The sequence below is a fragment of the Crocodylus siamensis genome, chromosome 5, assembly GCF_052110815.1.
Source record: "Crocodylus siamensis isolate JL-2025a chromosome 5, ASM5211081v1, whole genome shotgun sequence".
Lineage (NCBI taxonomy): Eukaryota > Metazoa > Chordata > Crocodylia > Crocodylidae > Crocodylus > Crocodylus siamensis.
Window position 1 is genome coordinate 66,927,992 of NC_143399.1, and position 17,354 is coordinate 66,945,345.

The window sequence follows — 17,354 nt, forward strand, 5'->3', positions numbered from 1 at the left end:
GACAAGAGGAAGAATCTGAACATACAATCTCCCAGTTCCACTCACAGAGGAAGAGGAAGAGATACCCCACTTTTTAAATGTTGTTCTGTTCTCTAGAAACCGCATCTGAGATAGGCATCACCATGGGCAAGATCAGTGGGGACCAGCCTTCTTGGCAGGTGTGCTACAGATTAAGCCCATGCCCTCCTGGAGTACTACTTGGATCCCCTTCTCCTGCCTGATCTGCTGCTCCGTCTTCTCCGTTATGCTGCCTGCCACAGAGGCTGCTGTGCCACACTGGCTTAGGCTAACTGTCCTTTTAGCTTTTAGTTAAGCATTTTAGAAGTGTTCCACATCCTCATCCTAATGAAGAGCTCCTCTTTACTTTGAGATCCAAGATCTTGTTCTTAAGATGCAAAATTCTATTTTAGGAGTCTTTTTTTCCATAATAGCTCTTTATAATTAAGAGAAGAGAAAGAAGATAAAGGATACGGAGCCAGTAACAAATTATTAATCATATTCTAAACTAAAAGGTACGAGCTGCTTCAGCATCTAAGAACATGTTTGAATTCCATGGATGCAGAGTGAAGAATAACAATGTTGAAGTTTGGTTCATGCCATTAAAGGTCCAAGTTTGTGATATTCTGGGTTCTCTATTTAAATAAGGTGATTTGGGTACCAGTGGCAGTCTAGCCACAGTAGCTCATTAGCACACACCACACTAGAGCAGCTAGGCTGCTTCCAGTTCCCAAACTAGTGCATCACTGTAGTGCTGTGTAAGCATATCCATTATCCTGTTGGGTTTCACAATGCAAAAAGAAAGCTGCAAGTTTGCCTTTATCCACACATGCAGATGTCAGAACTCATACTACTGGAACAACAGCAGCTCTATAACATGCCTGTCACATTTGCAGGCTACCAAATTATACCTTTTCCCAACACTACTTACATGAAAAAATAATCTTCACGTAGCACAAAGCAAGTATAAAGTTATGGGAATGGAAATTACAGGTTTCCCTCACTTTATGCTGTACATGCATTCCTGGAAAACAGTGCATAACTTGAATTCACATTCACACTTTACAATGTAACAAACAGAGATACATTCCAAGACCTCGACTGTACTGTCCCCCAGACCCATTTCTACAACTTTTACGAGACAATTTTAGTGCTCCCCAACAGCAGACGAGTGGTGGTGAATGTTAGGCTGTCAGGGCACTTAGAAGCCATAATGGGGATGGCAGCTACAGAAACACGCGTCACAGACAATGAGCAAAGAGCACAGATCCACCCAGAAGACTATATTTTGGTGCACATCACTTGCACAATGCATCACAGAAAGCAGCTGACTGCAGGCTTCTACCACACTGATCAGGTAAGAGTGAATTTACCTTGCATATAATGAATTTTCGGTACAAAAAGGGTATAAGAGAAAATCAGCACATACAGAACCCACATAAAGCAAGGGAAACCTGGGCTCAAAATTTCTATTAATAATTACCAGAAAACTACAAAAGAATGAAAATTTTTTAGTTTGCAGCCTGAGCAGCAGAGGGAATGGCTTGTATTCATTGTTGTTTCTCTCTGAAAGCAGGGGCAGGTGCCTTATAACTGGTGTTTCATAGCTGGCAGTGGTTGCAAGAGATGTAGTTATCCTCTGACAATAAGCATGGTGTTTTCTGTTACAAATTTGCTTTTCACCTTCAGAGATGTCAACCATCAAGTTTAGTGGCTACATGTCAGACAGTACAACAGAATTTTAGCAGGGGTTATGCACTTATTAGGAGCTAAATAGCCATGGCTGAACTGTGTAAGTGGCAATACTTCCACATGTTATTTGACCAGCAACATCACTATTTTCTGCAGTCTTTTTTTTTTTTTTTTTTATACATGTGACCACACAACACTGCAATCTTCCTTCTCCTTATTTTCTAACCCTTCTACTTTTAACATTCACTGTTTGCGTCTTAACTAGAGATAAGACTATGAGCACCACAGGGAAGGAGTATATTCATTTACAAAAGTGTAGGATGTTTTCTGTATAACAAGACACAGAGATTTACACGGTTTTATCAAACATAGGCAACAAAAACAGATTTCTTCCCTCCCTAAGTAAAACCAAAGAGGAAAATAATTCTAGGAGGTGTGGACAGACTGACCTATATCTATTAAGTACATGATCCAAGTAATCAATAGAAGCAAGACTGCAAAAGAACTAAGCAAAAGTTAAAAGATTAATATAAATGAAAACAGTTAAACAGTCAAAAAAGTTAGCTAAGAGCCAAAATTAAGCAAAGTCTAAGGAAACTATTACACAAAACTGACTTCACAAGATTAATTTTCTGGTACAAGACATTTCCTTTTTGTTAATTTGTTGATTTTTAAAGGGAAATAGAAAGCAGAAAGAATTTTTGTACCTCAACAGATAGCTCTCCCTCATGCATACAAATGTCCCTTCTGGCTCTCATCTGAAACTCAATAGCCCACCATTAAAAAAAAACCAAAGCAGAACCTCAAAGAGATTCATAAAGAGGGATCAAATAAGTTTGCTAAAATTAAGTAAAGTTTGTGGGGTGTCCCCCCACATTTTTTTTTGCTTATTTTAAGAAACACAGAAATGAACTAGAAGTATATTTCTCCAAATGATTTTCTTTTACATTAGAATAGAATGATAAATAATGCCCAAATTTCTTCAAGATCAGGGACAACTAGAGCTTGGGGGGGAGGGGCGTAACCTAAAGTATATATTGCTAATTAGAAAGTATTAACAGGTAGATGTACGACTTCCTATGGAGAGGACAAGGAAGTTCCTAAACAATATCTTAAGACTTACATTTTACAGAAGCAAAAAAGCGCACGACCTTCAATTTCTTCCACATACATGTCACTAACACTTACAATTGAGCCACATTTAAACAAGTTTGCACTCTCCATAAATTTTCCTCAAAATTCCAGTTCTCTGTATGCTGCTGTTGCTTCTAAACGTCAATCAGTACAAAATTTCAGTTCACTTAAGAATGAGGTCTAAGAGTCCACACATTTTTTTTTCACCAGCAATAGACAGGAGGGGAAAAGCTGACACCCAGCACAAAGAAGTTAATCCAGTGTTTATTCCAGACTGATGGTTCTCCTTACTCAGTATACAAGTCATCAGAACAAACTACTAAACAGAACTGGACTTTATTTCTCAATAATGCATTCTGGCATTACTACTTCTACTCTGTTAAGAAAACAAAAACCAAAAAAACCCCAAAAAACAACCACCCAAAAACCCCCCCCACAAAAAAAACAACCCCAAAAAATCATGTTTCCCCCTCTGCAGGAGATGAAATTTTCAGCTCCAATTGCAATCTTATGTAGAAAATATCATTAAATTAAAAAGAGTACACCATCAAGTCATTTCTTAAATGTATTCCATTTATAAAAAATGCTTTGGAAGCTTGAACCTGAAACCCCTCTCAACTAAATTTCCTCTTTCCCCAACTCCCACCCAAAATCTTAACCACTTTCAGTTTAGGGTTATGACAAGTGTGAGATTACTGGACACTTCTTTAAATTTAAGTGGAGAAATGGTGTTGTAAACTTGCATTCTCTTTTCACAACTTTTCGAACAAATAAAATATGCATAGGTGTATATGGTACAGACCTACCAACACTAAACAGTGTCCCCTTGAGGTAGCATTTCTATTACTAAAACACCTCTAAACGCAATCGAAATCCCCACATCAAGAACTGGTACTCCTTTGAAAACCGATTCTCAATGGGACACTGTTGGGGATTAAAACATAATACAGCTTAAAAAGCTTTCCAAGACAGTAGGTACAATGGACACACAAGTTAGTTCTAGATCTGCAGCCCTCACGTACACTGTATGCACATAAATATCTCAGCTATAATACACATTCAAGACCCATCCCTAAGAAGCTTCTGCCATACTATTTTGCAAAGCACTGCCATGCTAGCTTCAGGATATAAACCATAATTCCACACCTACAAAACAAAGTAGAATGAGTGGCAGTTTATTGCCTTATACAAATTTTACTAGCATGGCAACCATGCCAAAGGAATTAAAACATTTTCAGGACATATGTACAGACTGTACATTTCAGAAACATTTGAACAATAAAAATGCAAGAACAATCTTTGCATTATGAATTAAACTAAACAAATGGTTTGAAACCGTCAATGCATTAAATGGGTTTACAAAGGCACTTCCCTACCCAAAATAGGAAATGACAATCTGCAGCCTAGAGGGAGGTTGAAGAAGAGTGCTCAACTACTGCACAATCTCAACTTTAAGAAAAAAAATAAGCAGGATTTATTCAAACATTTATAGGATTCAATGTGATCCACTTATGAAAGAGTTCACACAGTCTCATCTTTGTTTTTAGGTTGCTTTTCTTGGCTCTCTCGTTCTGTACTTTGGCTCCTTCGACGATCATGTTTATCTGAATGGTCCTTGCTATCACTGTGGTCGTGTTTATGGGATCGTTCTTTGCTCCTACTACGCTTTCGGGATCTCTCTTTGCTGGGACTGTGGTCTCGTTTTCTGGATTTTTCAACACTATCTGTTCTTCCTCTGCTTCCACTTCTACTTCGTTTATTTGATTTCTCTTTACTTTCATTTTTATGTTTGCTTGATTTCTCTTTGCTCCTGCTTCTACTGTGCTTACCTGTATTCTTACTTCTACTCCTACTTCTATGCTTTCTCTCCCTGCTTCGACTTCTACTATGCTTTCTCTCTTTTTTGGAATCTCTCTTGTCTTCCCTGTGCTTTTTTTCATCTTTGTCATCCTTGTGCCTTTTCTCTTCTACTTCACCCTTACTCCTCCTTTCTTTTGACCGTTCTCGAGATCGATCTCTCTCCTTGTCCCTCTCGGTACCCTTTTCCTTATCATAGTCTCGATCTTTCTTCCTGCTTCGTTCATTCTCTTTCTCCCGCTCTCTGTCCCTGTCTCTTCTATCTCCCTTTCTATCACGGCTTCGACTACGGCTTCTGTGCCTCTCCCTGCTTCTGCTTCGCCTCCTTTCTATTGGACGATCAGCACTTCGAGATCTGCGTCTTTCTTTCTCCCTCTCTTTGGCTTCCCGTTCTAGTCTCTGCCGTTCTCTCTCTCTTTCTAACTCTCTATCAAAACTAGATGATCCGTGGCTTTCACGATGACGACTTCTGCTTCTGGATCTTCTGGGGGACCTTCTGGGGCTCAGAGACCTTCTCGGAGACCTTCAAAAATAAAGGATTTACAAAGTTGAAAAAATTTTACAATGAATCGTTGTGATTTTTATCATGTTTTATAATACTTCACATTCCACATCCTGGCCTCAATTGCTAGCCATGTATTTATTTCAATATAATTTAATTATTTTAGCCATTAGTACAAACAACTGTTTTGATTTGATGCATAGGACCATTTCCTATCCCAGCAAAATGCAAGGAACTTTATTCCTGGTACCATAAGTTGTAAAGCATTAAATATTGGACTTTTAAAATTTAAAAACAGTATGTGTATAACCTTGAACGTCTACGTTCTGTGTGTCGATCTATTTCTTCCATTCCTTCTTTGCCATCCTTCTTGATTTTTCTAGGTCTGCTTTTAATCTGTTGATCAATGGCTTTCTGGACTGGCACAGGAATTCTTGGAAACAACGTGGAAAACCATTCAAGCTTAGTAAGAAAGGAACGTAGCATCTCCCCAATGGTCATAACGCAACCCCCACCTGCCTTCACATCCAGGTCCTACAAAACACACAAAAAAAAATCCTGACTGTCAAAAAGAGTTCTTTACTCATTTAAAAACAAATGCTGTTATATTTACTGCCATCTTGAAGTCTCAATTATGAAAGTTTACTTGCTTTCTGGTTTAATATTTTTCTGAGAAAAATTTCAACCTCTATATGGCTTTGGATTTGGCGTAGGTGTTACAAACAGGGAATAGGTCTTAATACATATGCATGCAGGAGCATACTAATCCTGCAGCCATCTGTATTTAAACGATTGTCAATGAACAGATTAATATGGAATCCCCTTACAAGTAAGAAACAAGATCGTACTGTAAATTGCCACAACATTAAAAATTTATTTTTCCTAAAACTACATTAACTACCTCATTTTGTGGATGCGTGACCTTATATAATCATACCCAACCCTGTGGCCTTTTCATATAAGAACATCATCGCCTATCTAAAAATGATCATAGAAAAAGTTCTAGTACGAAATGGCATCCTAACAAAATTGGAAGCAATAGCAAACCAACTGCCATGAAGCAGTGAGGTTTCTAATTTAGAAACATGTAAAAAAATAAATAAATGAACAAATAATTGGAAACGCATAATCCATGATGACCATTGTCTCTGAAAAGGGTCATTACCGCATGAAGGCCTTCTTGCTATGCCCTCTCACAGCTCAGGACATGTTAGTCAGCTATTGTCAGTCCCAAACCTACAGTGCAAGCACACAAGGAAAGTGAGATTTGTTATCTACAAAGGAAGAGAAAATCTAAATGTAAAACTGCTTGCACTCACACACATTTAAGTGTTCAGATATACAGTATTTCCAAATATAATCGCTGAACAGAGATCTAAAGAAGAAAAAATAAATTAACTTTAATGTAATACTTGGTGAGTATGTACAATTAAACAGAACAGACAATAGAAACATTCAGAAAAAGAATAACTGTAAATGGAAAGAAGTTCTCTTTCACAGGAGAGAATGACAATGCTGAATTGTTTCAACATACTAGATTTATGGACTGGAGAAAAAACCGAATAGAACAAAATTATTTTTATCCTGTGTTTACTTAATTTTTAAATAAGTTTGACCAAGAGCGGCCAGAAATTCCATCTGAATAAGCAGTAACCACGTTCTCCAACATAAAGGAGCCCAGGGGAGGCAGGTGAGTTTATTACTGACTCAAACTTCCCCTAATTTTTTTTTTTTGGAGAAACAGGAAACATGAATATATAATAAATAATGTATTAGGTCAAGAATTGTGCAATGTGTAGTATGTATAAACTAAACCAGAGCCTTGAAAAGTGCAGCTACCAATTAAGATGCGCAAGTCAAGTCATGTTCTGATTCAACTTGTCCTTATGAAGGAAAAAGCTTGTAAGGCACCTTAAAGGCCCACCACCATCCCCATCAAAAGATAAAACAACACGTTATAGAGGGTGATGTCTATACGTGCCTCTACAGTATCGTTACTGCGTCATGCCGGTGGTGCACGGTTATTTTTAGCTGCTACGTCGCCATAGTGATGTGCTACAGCAAGGGAGTGCATCACTATGGCGACATAGCTGCAGCATCAGTTTGTGTCTGACACTATATCGTCATAGTGCATTGCTACGGTGACATAGCGTCTTGTGTAGATGCACCCAATTGTTAGTGCTTATAACCCAGAGGTAAAATAGCACGTGGATAGATCCGTCTCATTTAAATTACACCTCATCTGGATTCTTAATTAAGGAATATTTTGATTCTATTACAAATGTACAATTAATACATGTTTACCTGGATTAATACATGTCTCCCTTGTACAGTGTTTTTGCTGCTTAGAATGAAAGTAGCTGCAGTAAAATAAATATACTGTGTTGTAGTCATATATATGCATCATTAGCACTGCATTATTGTTAAGACTATCTGGGCCTTACTTCTAAATATAAAACTTAACATTTCTCATTTAAAAAAAAGATCTTGATGTCAGACAGCAAGAGAGAGTCTCTTTCCTGGCCTATTCTTAAAGCTTACTAACAGTTTAAGACACACCCTGACCAAGTCTTACATAATTTCACAAATTATCTCAACCCTACAAACATGCTGCATATACTCCTACTTAACTTCTCCAGCTTGTAAATCCCATAATGCTTTTTAAAGCTCCTATCCTAACATACAACAGAGTCTTGTTGAAGGTGTTCAGAAATAAACACTGAACCTTTTCTTTTTATTACTCCAATGATGATAAAAAACCAAAAGAACATCTGGGTGGGAGGTACCATCTACTAAGTAACTAAGATGCTTCCTTCTCATCTGGTAAGTCTAGCCTCCAATGACTTGGAAACTTGGAGGTTAGTAAATCAGAGAAATGAGTCTGTTTGAAAACAAATTAAAATCTTCTTATTAAAAGCTCATGTTCCATCCTCTCCTACCCCAACAAGTGTTCGTTAAAACCCACACCACTTTCTAACATGTATTGGATGCTTGCAGACGTTAAAACACCCAAAAACCCAGGGCTTTAAACTTAGCATGCTCCCACACCGAGTCCAGCACATGCCCAGAAGAGGCATCGTGTTAGGTGGATCCAGCTCATCCAACAGCTGTACAGATCAGGTGTTTTAGTGCAACTTTTTTTGTGCTTTTATGTAATAGCCAATTGACTCAGCTTTGAAAAGTGCCAAAAAACCCTGCTGAAGCATCTGATCTATACAAAGCCAGGCTGAAGTAATGCACTGCTTCTTTTGATAAAATGTGCATGTAGTTTTATTGTGTTTTGGGTTTGTTTTATTTAAATAATTTTTATAAACAGCTATCACGTTTTATACTATTCTTACTCCTAGCCACTGGAGAATTCTGCCAGTTTGAGACAAAGAACAGATTCAATTCTTACATCAGATCCATTCACTCCTCACTCACAGATATGAAAGCAATTAAAACTGAAGGGGGAAAAAACAGAAGAAAAAAAAAAATCACAATGCTACAATGTTCAAACCATAGGAAAGGCTAAACTTTTAATCTAAAGAAGTAACATGAAAAGAAACAAAAGAAAACACTTTATTACCCTCGCTGACATACCTCTTCATCATCAAGAAAGGATTCAAACCAGTCCCATAAATCTGTAGGTGGCTGTGTGTACCTTGAAGTAAAAACAAACCATATAAATTTTATATAATTTTTTTTTGCACTTAGTTAGTTAAAAGTTAACTACATTTTTACCCACCTGATATACATAAATCCAAGAGCCCTAATGTACGGAGAGTCTGTGTGAGTTATAAGGCCCATCACTTGCTTACGGGTAAGTTTCAGAGTAAATAATTTGTAGAGCAGGCAAAAGGCTGTAGACACTATTCCTCCAGTTCCAACACCTCGTACCTTTAGCAAAAGAAAGAAAATATCAGATGTTTGGCATGGGACGTTACCAAGATATTACTTCAGCTGGCAACAGGAAAAGCTAACAAACATAAAAATGACAAGTCTCATTCTATGAACTGAAATAGAAAAACCCTCCCAACCCCTTCAGAACAACCACCATCCAGAGGAGTACTTCTTGCCTCCACAACTCCACATCATTAGAAGCGAGGGAGGTGTTTCTCAATCCTTTGTAAAATTTAAAACGTCTAGAGTCTGAGCCAAAATTAAGTTTTCACTATAGCTAAAATTGAAATTTTTACCTGCATTTACACTGTGCAACTCTACAGGTGAATAGTTATAAGACAGAAAAATTTAAGAAGGCACGTACTTCTACTTACCCCTCCGCACATCCCTGTCTGGCCTGCTGTTTTTCTGCTCCCTTTCTCCCATGGTTCAACATGAGTAACCTAAGAGTGAAAAAAATATATATAATCAATATAATGCATAGCTTTTAAAATATGTCAAAGTTACTTGAAGCAATCAAGTCTGCAAATACCATTTCCCAGAGGGGATAGATTTACTGTAGGGATCAGAAAATGGAAGACAAATTCCCCACTGGTCTTACTTTTATCTAATGCTTGAGCAAAAGTTTATAGTCAAAATTAAATTCTTGATTGAAAATACATACATAAAACATGCCAAAATTAAATGAAGTCAACCATTTTATCCAACATCACAAATGGTTATGTTCATTTTTTCATTAAACTCATTTCTAAAATGCAAACTTGTCTTCAATATCAATAATATGGAAACAAATGTCTAACCTGCTTTATCAGATACATCTACCATATTACATCATATAAAGGAGTTCAGAAATAGCATGTATACCATACAGAATTAACTGCATTGAAAACATACCAGATTATTCCTACTGGCATGCCTTCTCCCTTAAACATGTAGGCAGAGGAAAATGGTTATTCATTTAGTTCAGGGGTGGGCAAAGAACAGCCCGTGGGATGTATCTGGCCTGCCAACAGATTCTATCCAGCCTGCAGGTGCATGGCAGCACTGTGGCAGGCCCTGGACAAATTGTGCTTGGGCCCCAGCCTCTGCTGGCACCTCAGGGAACACTGAGCAGAAACAGCCCCACCCACCTGCCTGACCCTGTGCAGCACCAGCCAGGGCCTGAGCACAGCTTGCCCAGGGTAAGCCATGGAGCACCAGGCAACAGGGCTGCTTCTGCACAGCATACCCCAAGGTGCCAGCAGAAGCTAGAGCTTGAGCCCAAGCATGGCTCGTTCAGCCTCTGCTCAGCTGTAGGGAACATGTGCACATGTGTGGCCCTCAACAATTCACCAAAATTGGTTCACAGATTTCATAGACATTAGGGCTGCAAGGGACCTCAGAAGATCATCAAGTCAAGCCCCCTGCCCCAAGGCCAGAAAGTCAGCTAGGGTCAAAGGATCCCAGAAAGATAAGCAGCTAAACGTTTCTTAAGAAAGTCAAGAGCAGGTGCTTGCACTACCTCTGGAGGGAGTCTATTCCAGGCCTTGGAGCCTCAGGCAGTAAAGAAGTTTTTCCTTATGTCCAGCCTAAAACAGTCTTGGAGGAATTTGTGATAATTGGACCTTGTCATCCCTTGGGGTGTTCCGGTGAACAGTTGTTCCCCCAGATCCTGATGTACTTATAGGCTGCCACCAGGTCAAACCCTGAGCGTGCCCTTTTCCAGGCTGAAGAGTCCCATGGCTGTCAGCCTATCTTCATAAGACCTATTTCTCTTGCCCTCTGATCATGCATGTGGCTCTCCTCTGAACTTCCTCAAGCTTCTCCACATCCTTCTTGAATTGTGGAGCCCAGAATTGGATGCAGTACTGCAGGTGCGGCATCACCAAGGCCAAGTACAGCAGGAGGATGACATCCTGAGATTTACTTGAGAAGCGTCTATGGATGCAAGCCAGAGTTTGGTTTACTTTACCAGCTGCGACATCGCATTGATGGCTCACGTTCACCTTGTGGTCAGTCATGACCCCCAAGTCTCTTCTGGCCATAGCGCTAGCAAACATAGCACTGCCGAGCCTATAAGCATGCTGTGGGTCCCCTCCCCACCCCAGGTGGAGTACCTTGCATCTGTTGGTATTGAATGTCATCAGGTTTGTATCTGCTCACTTTTTCAGCCTATCCAAGTCAGCCTGGATCACCAGCCTATCCTCAGGTGTGGACCCTCTACCCCAAAGTATAGGTGTTATTGGAAAATGTGGCCAGTCCACCTCTGACACCAGTACCCACACTGTTGATAAAAGACATTAAAGAAAACAGGTCCAAGGATGGCACCTTGGGGGACACCACTGGTCACAGAGTGCCACGATGATTGCTTCTGTCACCTACCACTGGTTAAGTGGCTCTCCAGTCCAAATAACTGTATACCCGTAATTTAGTTCTTTGACTAACAATGGCAATGCTCAATCTTGATAATATAATAGTCTCCATCCCAAAAATAGACAGTGGCCCAATACAGTAAATACTGCAAATAGATGCGTGAAAGAAACCCTGGCATGAAACACCTATAATTTAAGACCCCAATCCTATGGAAGATTTGTGTGTAAATTCAATTTGATGCCATTTCTCAAAGTGTATACGTACCTTTAAAAAAAAAACAAAACAAAACAAACAAACAAAAAACACAACACACATCACTGAAGCATAAGCAGCTAAAAAGACAAGGGTAAGGGAAGTAGCAGCCCCATTTTACAGACTGAGGACTGAAGCATAGAGATTAGATGATGGATTTTCAAAAAAAATTGTTTAGGCATCTGAATCAAGACCATATTTTCAGTAGTGATCACACCCAGCACACAAGTTCAGTTTCCAAGAACACGGCTTTTAAAAGATCTGCTCATATATTTCAGTGCTTAAATGGGAGAAGGACAGCCCTCGATGGTAAGCTATTACTCTTATGAAAATTATACCTGTAAGTTCACTTGTCCAAACTTTATACAGGAAACTAGCATTAGAACAGGAAACCTTCTAAACCCCAATCTAATGCCTTCAATATAAAACCACCCTCTCTCACACCCATTCCACATGCACTTGGTAGAGTAAGAATTTGCCTACTTTCCAGTGTCACTCAATTAGGACCAGTCTATTAAAAGACCACATGAACAAATATTTTTTAAGAATAAAGTGCTGTATTTCTATTTGTCAACTTAATCTACTAGACATTTTCATTTAAATTAAGTGTATGAGAATTAAAGATATAAACAAATACTTTTTCCACAAGAACAGTCAAAATAAAATTTGATTAAGAACACGTTTATCATATTTGTTACCTGAACAGCTGGGCACAAATAGCAAAATGTTTCAGAATGCATCTGAAAAATAAGCATAATGAAACACCTCCCTGGACAAGTATACTGCCTATATCTATTCAGACATATACTTCTCAACCTTAGTGAGGACAAAAATAAAAAAGGCAAAAAAAAAGTTTGCTGCTTTTCATTCTCACAGTTTCAACACAGCTCCAAGCGAGGTGGAAAGCCACTATTTCTTGTTTAAACATCAGCAGGATTGTTTATGGAACTCCAACCAACAATTCCTTTAATATTTCATAGAATGTAATGAGTGACACGCACAACTGAGGTCACAATTTGGCCTCCAGAGTCTGTTACTGAAGACCATGTATGAGAATGAAGCAAGTTGTCTGGACTCTCTGAAGCCAGGCTGAATTAACAGAGGAGGAAAATGATGCCTTCTTTTTATCAGCAATCTAAAATGCCCCTGATACCAAAGCCATCAGGGCACAGATGTGGAAAACCAAAGCCATTATTACGGAAGTACTAGGCTCTTTGGTAATTCACTGTAAGCAAGTCTTACCCCTAAAGAACATTTAAACAATACAAGAGGGCAACAGGACTGACTTGGTGACATAATACAGTTAAGTATAATGGACACACTGAGATCAGTGCCTCCATACCTCCCTGCACATAACTGATGGAAAACAGTAGCCGCAACCATCCGCATTTAGTTTCCATTTTTTCAGGGCAGCGCAACAAAGTGTGATGACAACTCAGGGTGCGCAGCCCTGTCCCTGAGCTTGCCTTGATGGAAACCTGGTTGCAAAACTGACTGGGTTTTGCTAAGAAAGCAGGAACCACAACCAGTGACCCTAAGGAACTCAGCTCTGCCCCACCCAGCACACCCAGATCCCTACCAATAATAAACCTGATCTCCGGTCTGACCCAGAACGAGCTCATGCACAAACCCTCTCTGGGAGATGGTCACCCCCGGCACCTCCTGCCCCCTCCCCCACTTCCAGGTGGGGGCTGTTCGGGCCCGGAGGGAGGGGGCTCCGGGCCCGGACCTTTGGCGCCGCTTCCGCGGATGCGCTTGACCATCTCCGCTCCCCACCGCATGCCGACCTCTCACGCCGCAGCCTCGTGCAAGGGACCTTGAGCGGCCATTTCCTGCTCCCGCCGCCTCCCAGGCCTGCTCCCGGCCACAGCGAGCCGGCTGCTCCCTACCCGTCGGGGATCAGGCGAGGAAGCGGGGAGCGGCTCCCACCCCACCGCTCCGAGGTAAGGCGCGCGGCAGGGCCCAGGCCGCAGCTCGCGGGCCTCACCTTGAAGTAGATCTCGTCGACCACCTCGTGGTAGGTCTTGAGCTCGTAGAGCTGCACCTTGAAGTAGGGCGAGGAGAGGATGTTGGTGAGGATCATGGGGTTCAGGTTCATGGTCTTCTCGTTGCCCCACAGCGGCAGCACATTGCCCTGCTTGCCCGAGGCCGCCGGCTTGGGGCCCCCGCTCTGTAGCGGCTGCTGCCCTGGTGGGGCGGAGCCCGCCTGGTACTGGGCCGCCTGCTGCTGCTGGCAGTTGCCGGCACCCACGGCGGGGCTGTTGTTAGCCATAGCGACGAGCTGGGGGGGGGAAGGGGGGAGGGGGCTGGGGTGGCGCGCGGCCTGCGGGGCGGATGGCGCTCGAGACGCAGGCGAGCAGCCGAGCTGGGCGCTGCCTCCGCCAACTGCCCACAAGATGGCGGGCCTGCGGAAGTGACGTTTTCGGCTTCCTGCACCGAGCCGGCCAATCGCGGCGGGGGGCGGCCCGAGCCCGCTGCCTGCTTGAGGGGTGCGCGGTGCCCGCAGCTCGCACCTCACCGGTGGGGCGAGCCAACATGGCGGACCCGCAGCCTGCCTGGGCTAGCGTCTCAAGCTTGGCGCCGCGGCCGGGTCAGCCTGAGCCTCGGGCTTGCTCTGTGGCGCCAGAGGGGCCCGCGAGGAGGGCAGAGCGAAAGCCAGCCCAGGCCTGATGCGTGGCTGCGGCTCTACTTCCTTGGCCTGGGCCGGTGCAGGGGAAAACATTCGCCCCAGTTTAATCGGAGCGTCACAAAAATTGGCTGGGACCTCAGTGTGAAGCCTGGTAAAATGCAAGCGTCTGTTGGCTGACAGGTTCCCCAGCAGTGGTATTTTACACGAATAAAGTAGCATCATACTAACATCCAGTAGTGGCATCTGGTATGTGGGGCTCCTAGAGCAGCATTTCTCAGCTTGTGGGTCGGGACTCAAAAGTGGGTCGTGAGAACACACGAAAGGACTGCAAATGAACTTTAAAAATGGATTTTCCTTTAATGGAAAAAAACGAAAGTATGGTCTTTCCCTTGCAGGCTGGCAGAGTTCCAGCCTGCTTGGGGCCCTGCTGTGCCTACACATGCCCCACTTTCAAACACACTGAGGAGCAGGGGGCATTGGCTCATGAGTGAAGGGCACTGGGTTGGATTGGCCATTGATGTTTACAGATGGGTCCTGGTACAAGAAAGGTTGAGAACCACTGTCCTAGAGGGCTCAGGGATTGTGTTGTCCACCTGGCGCCACTTCACAGTTATTAAAGCAAAATTCCATGTGTTACCCTGGCTTTTTGCTTTAGCAGACCCTTTAGTCTCTTCAGCTTTCCCATCTTACATCTTGCTTTAAAACTTTGTTTTGTACTTGTGTTTGTATTTCTGTACAGTTCAGTACTACCCTCGCCAGCTACTGTGTAGGTATTAAACTGCTGGGGCCCACTGCTGAAACTGCGGGGCTGAAGCCCCATAGTGGATGCATGCAAGGGAAGGCTGAGCAACAGCTGCTTTAACCTCTGTGGCTTCCTGGTATGGCTCCCCCTACTGCTGGAGGCTGATAGAGATCCAGCCTGAGTAGCCCTGTGGTCCAAATCTGACCCTGAAGACCAAACTTGTTACATGGTTGCTTGTAAATTGAAGTGCAAAATAAAATTTTAAAGCGAGATGTAAAAAGGGAAAGCTGAGGACTAAAAGGGTCTAATGAACAGGGTAATGCATGGAATTTTGCTTTAATACGGAGCTGTGCAAAGTGGAACAATATAATTTATAAGTTGTGTGCTGAGAGATGAGATCTGCTTTAATCAACTTAGGTCAAAATATTATTGTTAAGATACCTTCTCAGCACCAGTGGTGATTTAAATGATGATTAGGATACGTCAAGCTATTAATAAGGGCATGAGTGACTGGTGCCTCCTGAATCCAGGGGGGCACCCGCAGAAGCCCTGTCAGAGGAGGCACCAGCCCTGCTGACAGCTTTGGTGTCAGCTGTTGGGGGCACATGCACCCCCTACCAGTCACCTATGAATAAGATACCAAAAGTATTGTAAGGAATTTTCCTTACTGTTAATGGCACATTAAGTTTTGGTCACTTCAGAGAAAATATAACAGTTTTAACTCCTTGATTCTGACATTTTAGAGTTACACTGAGACTGCCCTGACATCAAAGGAGTTCTGCATTACAGTCTAGCTGCAGTGGACCCTGTCCATGATGCCACTAGAAGTCCTGTCACTACAGCTAGAGCAGAGGGAGGAGTCAGGGCTCTGGCTACTGCTAGGGACTAGAGGCCTAACTGGCAGGGTTTGCATTCTGGGTCAGTATCCTGCTACTGGGAATACCACTGCTGTGGGGGAGGAGGGGTTTGGGGTAGGGGAATGGAGGTGTCAGCATGGCCAGCAGCCAGGAGGTTAATGCAGCATCTGTTGGGTATATTATAGACCCTCTGTCATCCTCATACTGTAGCTGTTTCTGCCACCTGTCAGCCCGATTACCTAGTGTCATCAGTTCCTTTAACCAGTGGGGAACAGTAAATTCAGCAGCAGTTACAGTAGGGGCTGCAAAGACACCTTCCCCAGCAACAGCATGAGGCTGATGAGGGGACCAAAGCTACTCAGATGCAACCCTACAAGCAGGCAATTCCTGCACTGCTCCTCCATTCCAGTGACCCCCATTGTGTCACCAGGGCTTTGGCTGTGATGAGAAGCCTTAGAAAAAGACAGCAGGTCAGATGATTTACTTTGATGATGTGTAACCAAGCCATGAGCTGAATGTACAACACTTTTGCTGAGCTCCAAAAGCAGGCTTTCAAGCTTTCTATACCCAACTGCTCCCACCTGATTTTCTTCATTCCACCAACTTTCCACCAAAATCTGCAGCTCCAGGTTTCTAGATAACATTTAGGTTTATTATTTACTTCATAGATCAAGCCATCTTGATGATCACTACAATCTGCTGTAAATATCTGCATACCATTCTGCCTATAGAAGAAAGTGAATAGCAAGCTAATAAACAATATAGAAGAAACTCTAGATTACAGAACTGAGTGTATGACAAGGATTGTTGTATGTCTGGTTTAAGTCATAATGCCAGAGTCTCAGACCAGACACCTATTTCTGTTTCCTTATGGCTGGAAATGGCCTGCTATACTTTCTGTGTAGAAATTTATTCTGCTATATCTTCAAATAAAGGATTGACTTCGGAAAAGTATCCACAGCTTGGAGTATGTTTCATAGTTTCATAATAGCTAGGGGCAGGAGGGACCTGAACAGATCATCTAGCCTGACCCCCTGCCACAGGCAGGAATGAATGCTGGGTTCACAAAACCTCAGACAGGTGATCATCCAACCTCCTCTTGAATTTGCCCAAGGTAGGGGCGAGGACCACTTCCCTGGGAAGTTGGTTCCAGATTTTGGCCACCCTAACTGTAAAAAATTGCCTTCTGATCTCTAACCTGAACATATTCTCCATCAGCTTATTACCATTATTCCTTGGCACCCCAGGTGGTGCTGGGGAGAAAAGGGCTCTACCTATTTGCTGTTGATCTCCCCAATGAGTCTGTAGGCAGCCACCAGGTCCCCCCACAGCCTCCTGTTGCTGAGGCTGAACAGGATCAGGTCCCTCAGTCTCTCCTCGTAGGACCTGTCCTGCTGCCCTCTCACCAAGCGGGTGGCCCTCCTCTGAACCCTCTCCAGGCTGGCCACATCCCTTTTG

At 42.4% G+C, this 17,354-nt stretch overlaps 1 protein-coding gene across 1 annotated transcript; it reads right to left on the minus strand.

Moving 5' to 3' along the window:
* Positions 1 to 3,982: 3,982 nt before the first annotated feature.
* PRPF38B (pre-mRNA processing factor 38B) lies at positions 3,983 to 14,028 on the minus strand. Its single transcript, XM_090048772.1, has 6 exons — positions 13,656 to 14,028; positions 9,439 to 9,507; positions 8,910 to 9,061; positions 8,765 to 8,825; positions 5,493 to 5,716; positions 3,983 to 5,203 (listed from the first exon to the last, which is right to left on the minus strand). Exons 1-6 carry the CDS (start codon positions 13,938 to 13,940, stop codon positions 4,345 to 4,347), a joined length of 1,650 nt encoding a protein of 549 aa, XP_089904898.1. The 5' UTR covers positions 13,941 to 14,028; the 3' UTR covers positions 3,983 to 4,344.
* Between the last annotated feature and the right edge of the window lie 3,326 nt (positions 14,029 to 17,354).

Coding starts and splice junctions, on each gene's coding strand:
- PRPF38B (XM_090048772.1), bottom strand. CDS start 13,940: ATGGCTAACAACAGCCCCGCCGTGGGTGCCGGCAACTGCCAGCAGCAG. Junction 9,062..9,438: donor AGACAGGGATGTGCGGAGGG/GTAAGTAGAAGT, acceptor CTTTTGCTAAAG/GTACGAGGTGTTGGAACTGG. Junction 8,826..8,909: donor CTTGGATTTATGTATATCAG/GTGGGTAAAAAT, acceptor TTTTACTTCAAG/GTACACACAGCCACCTACAG.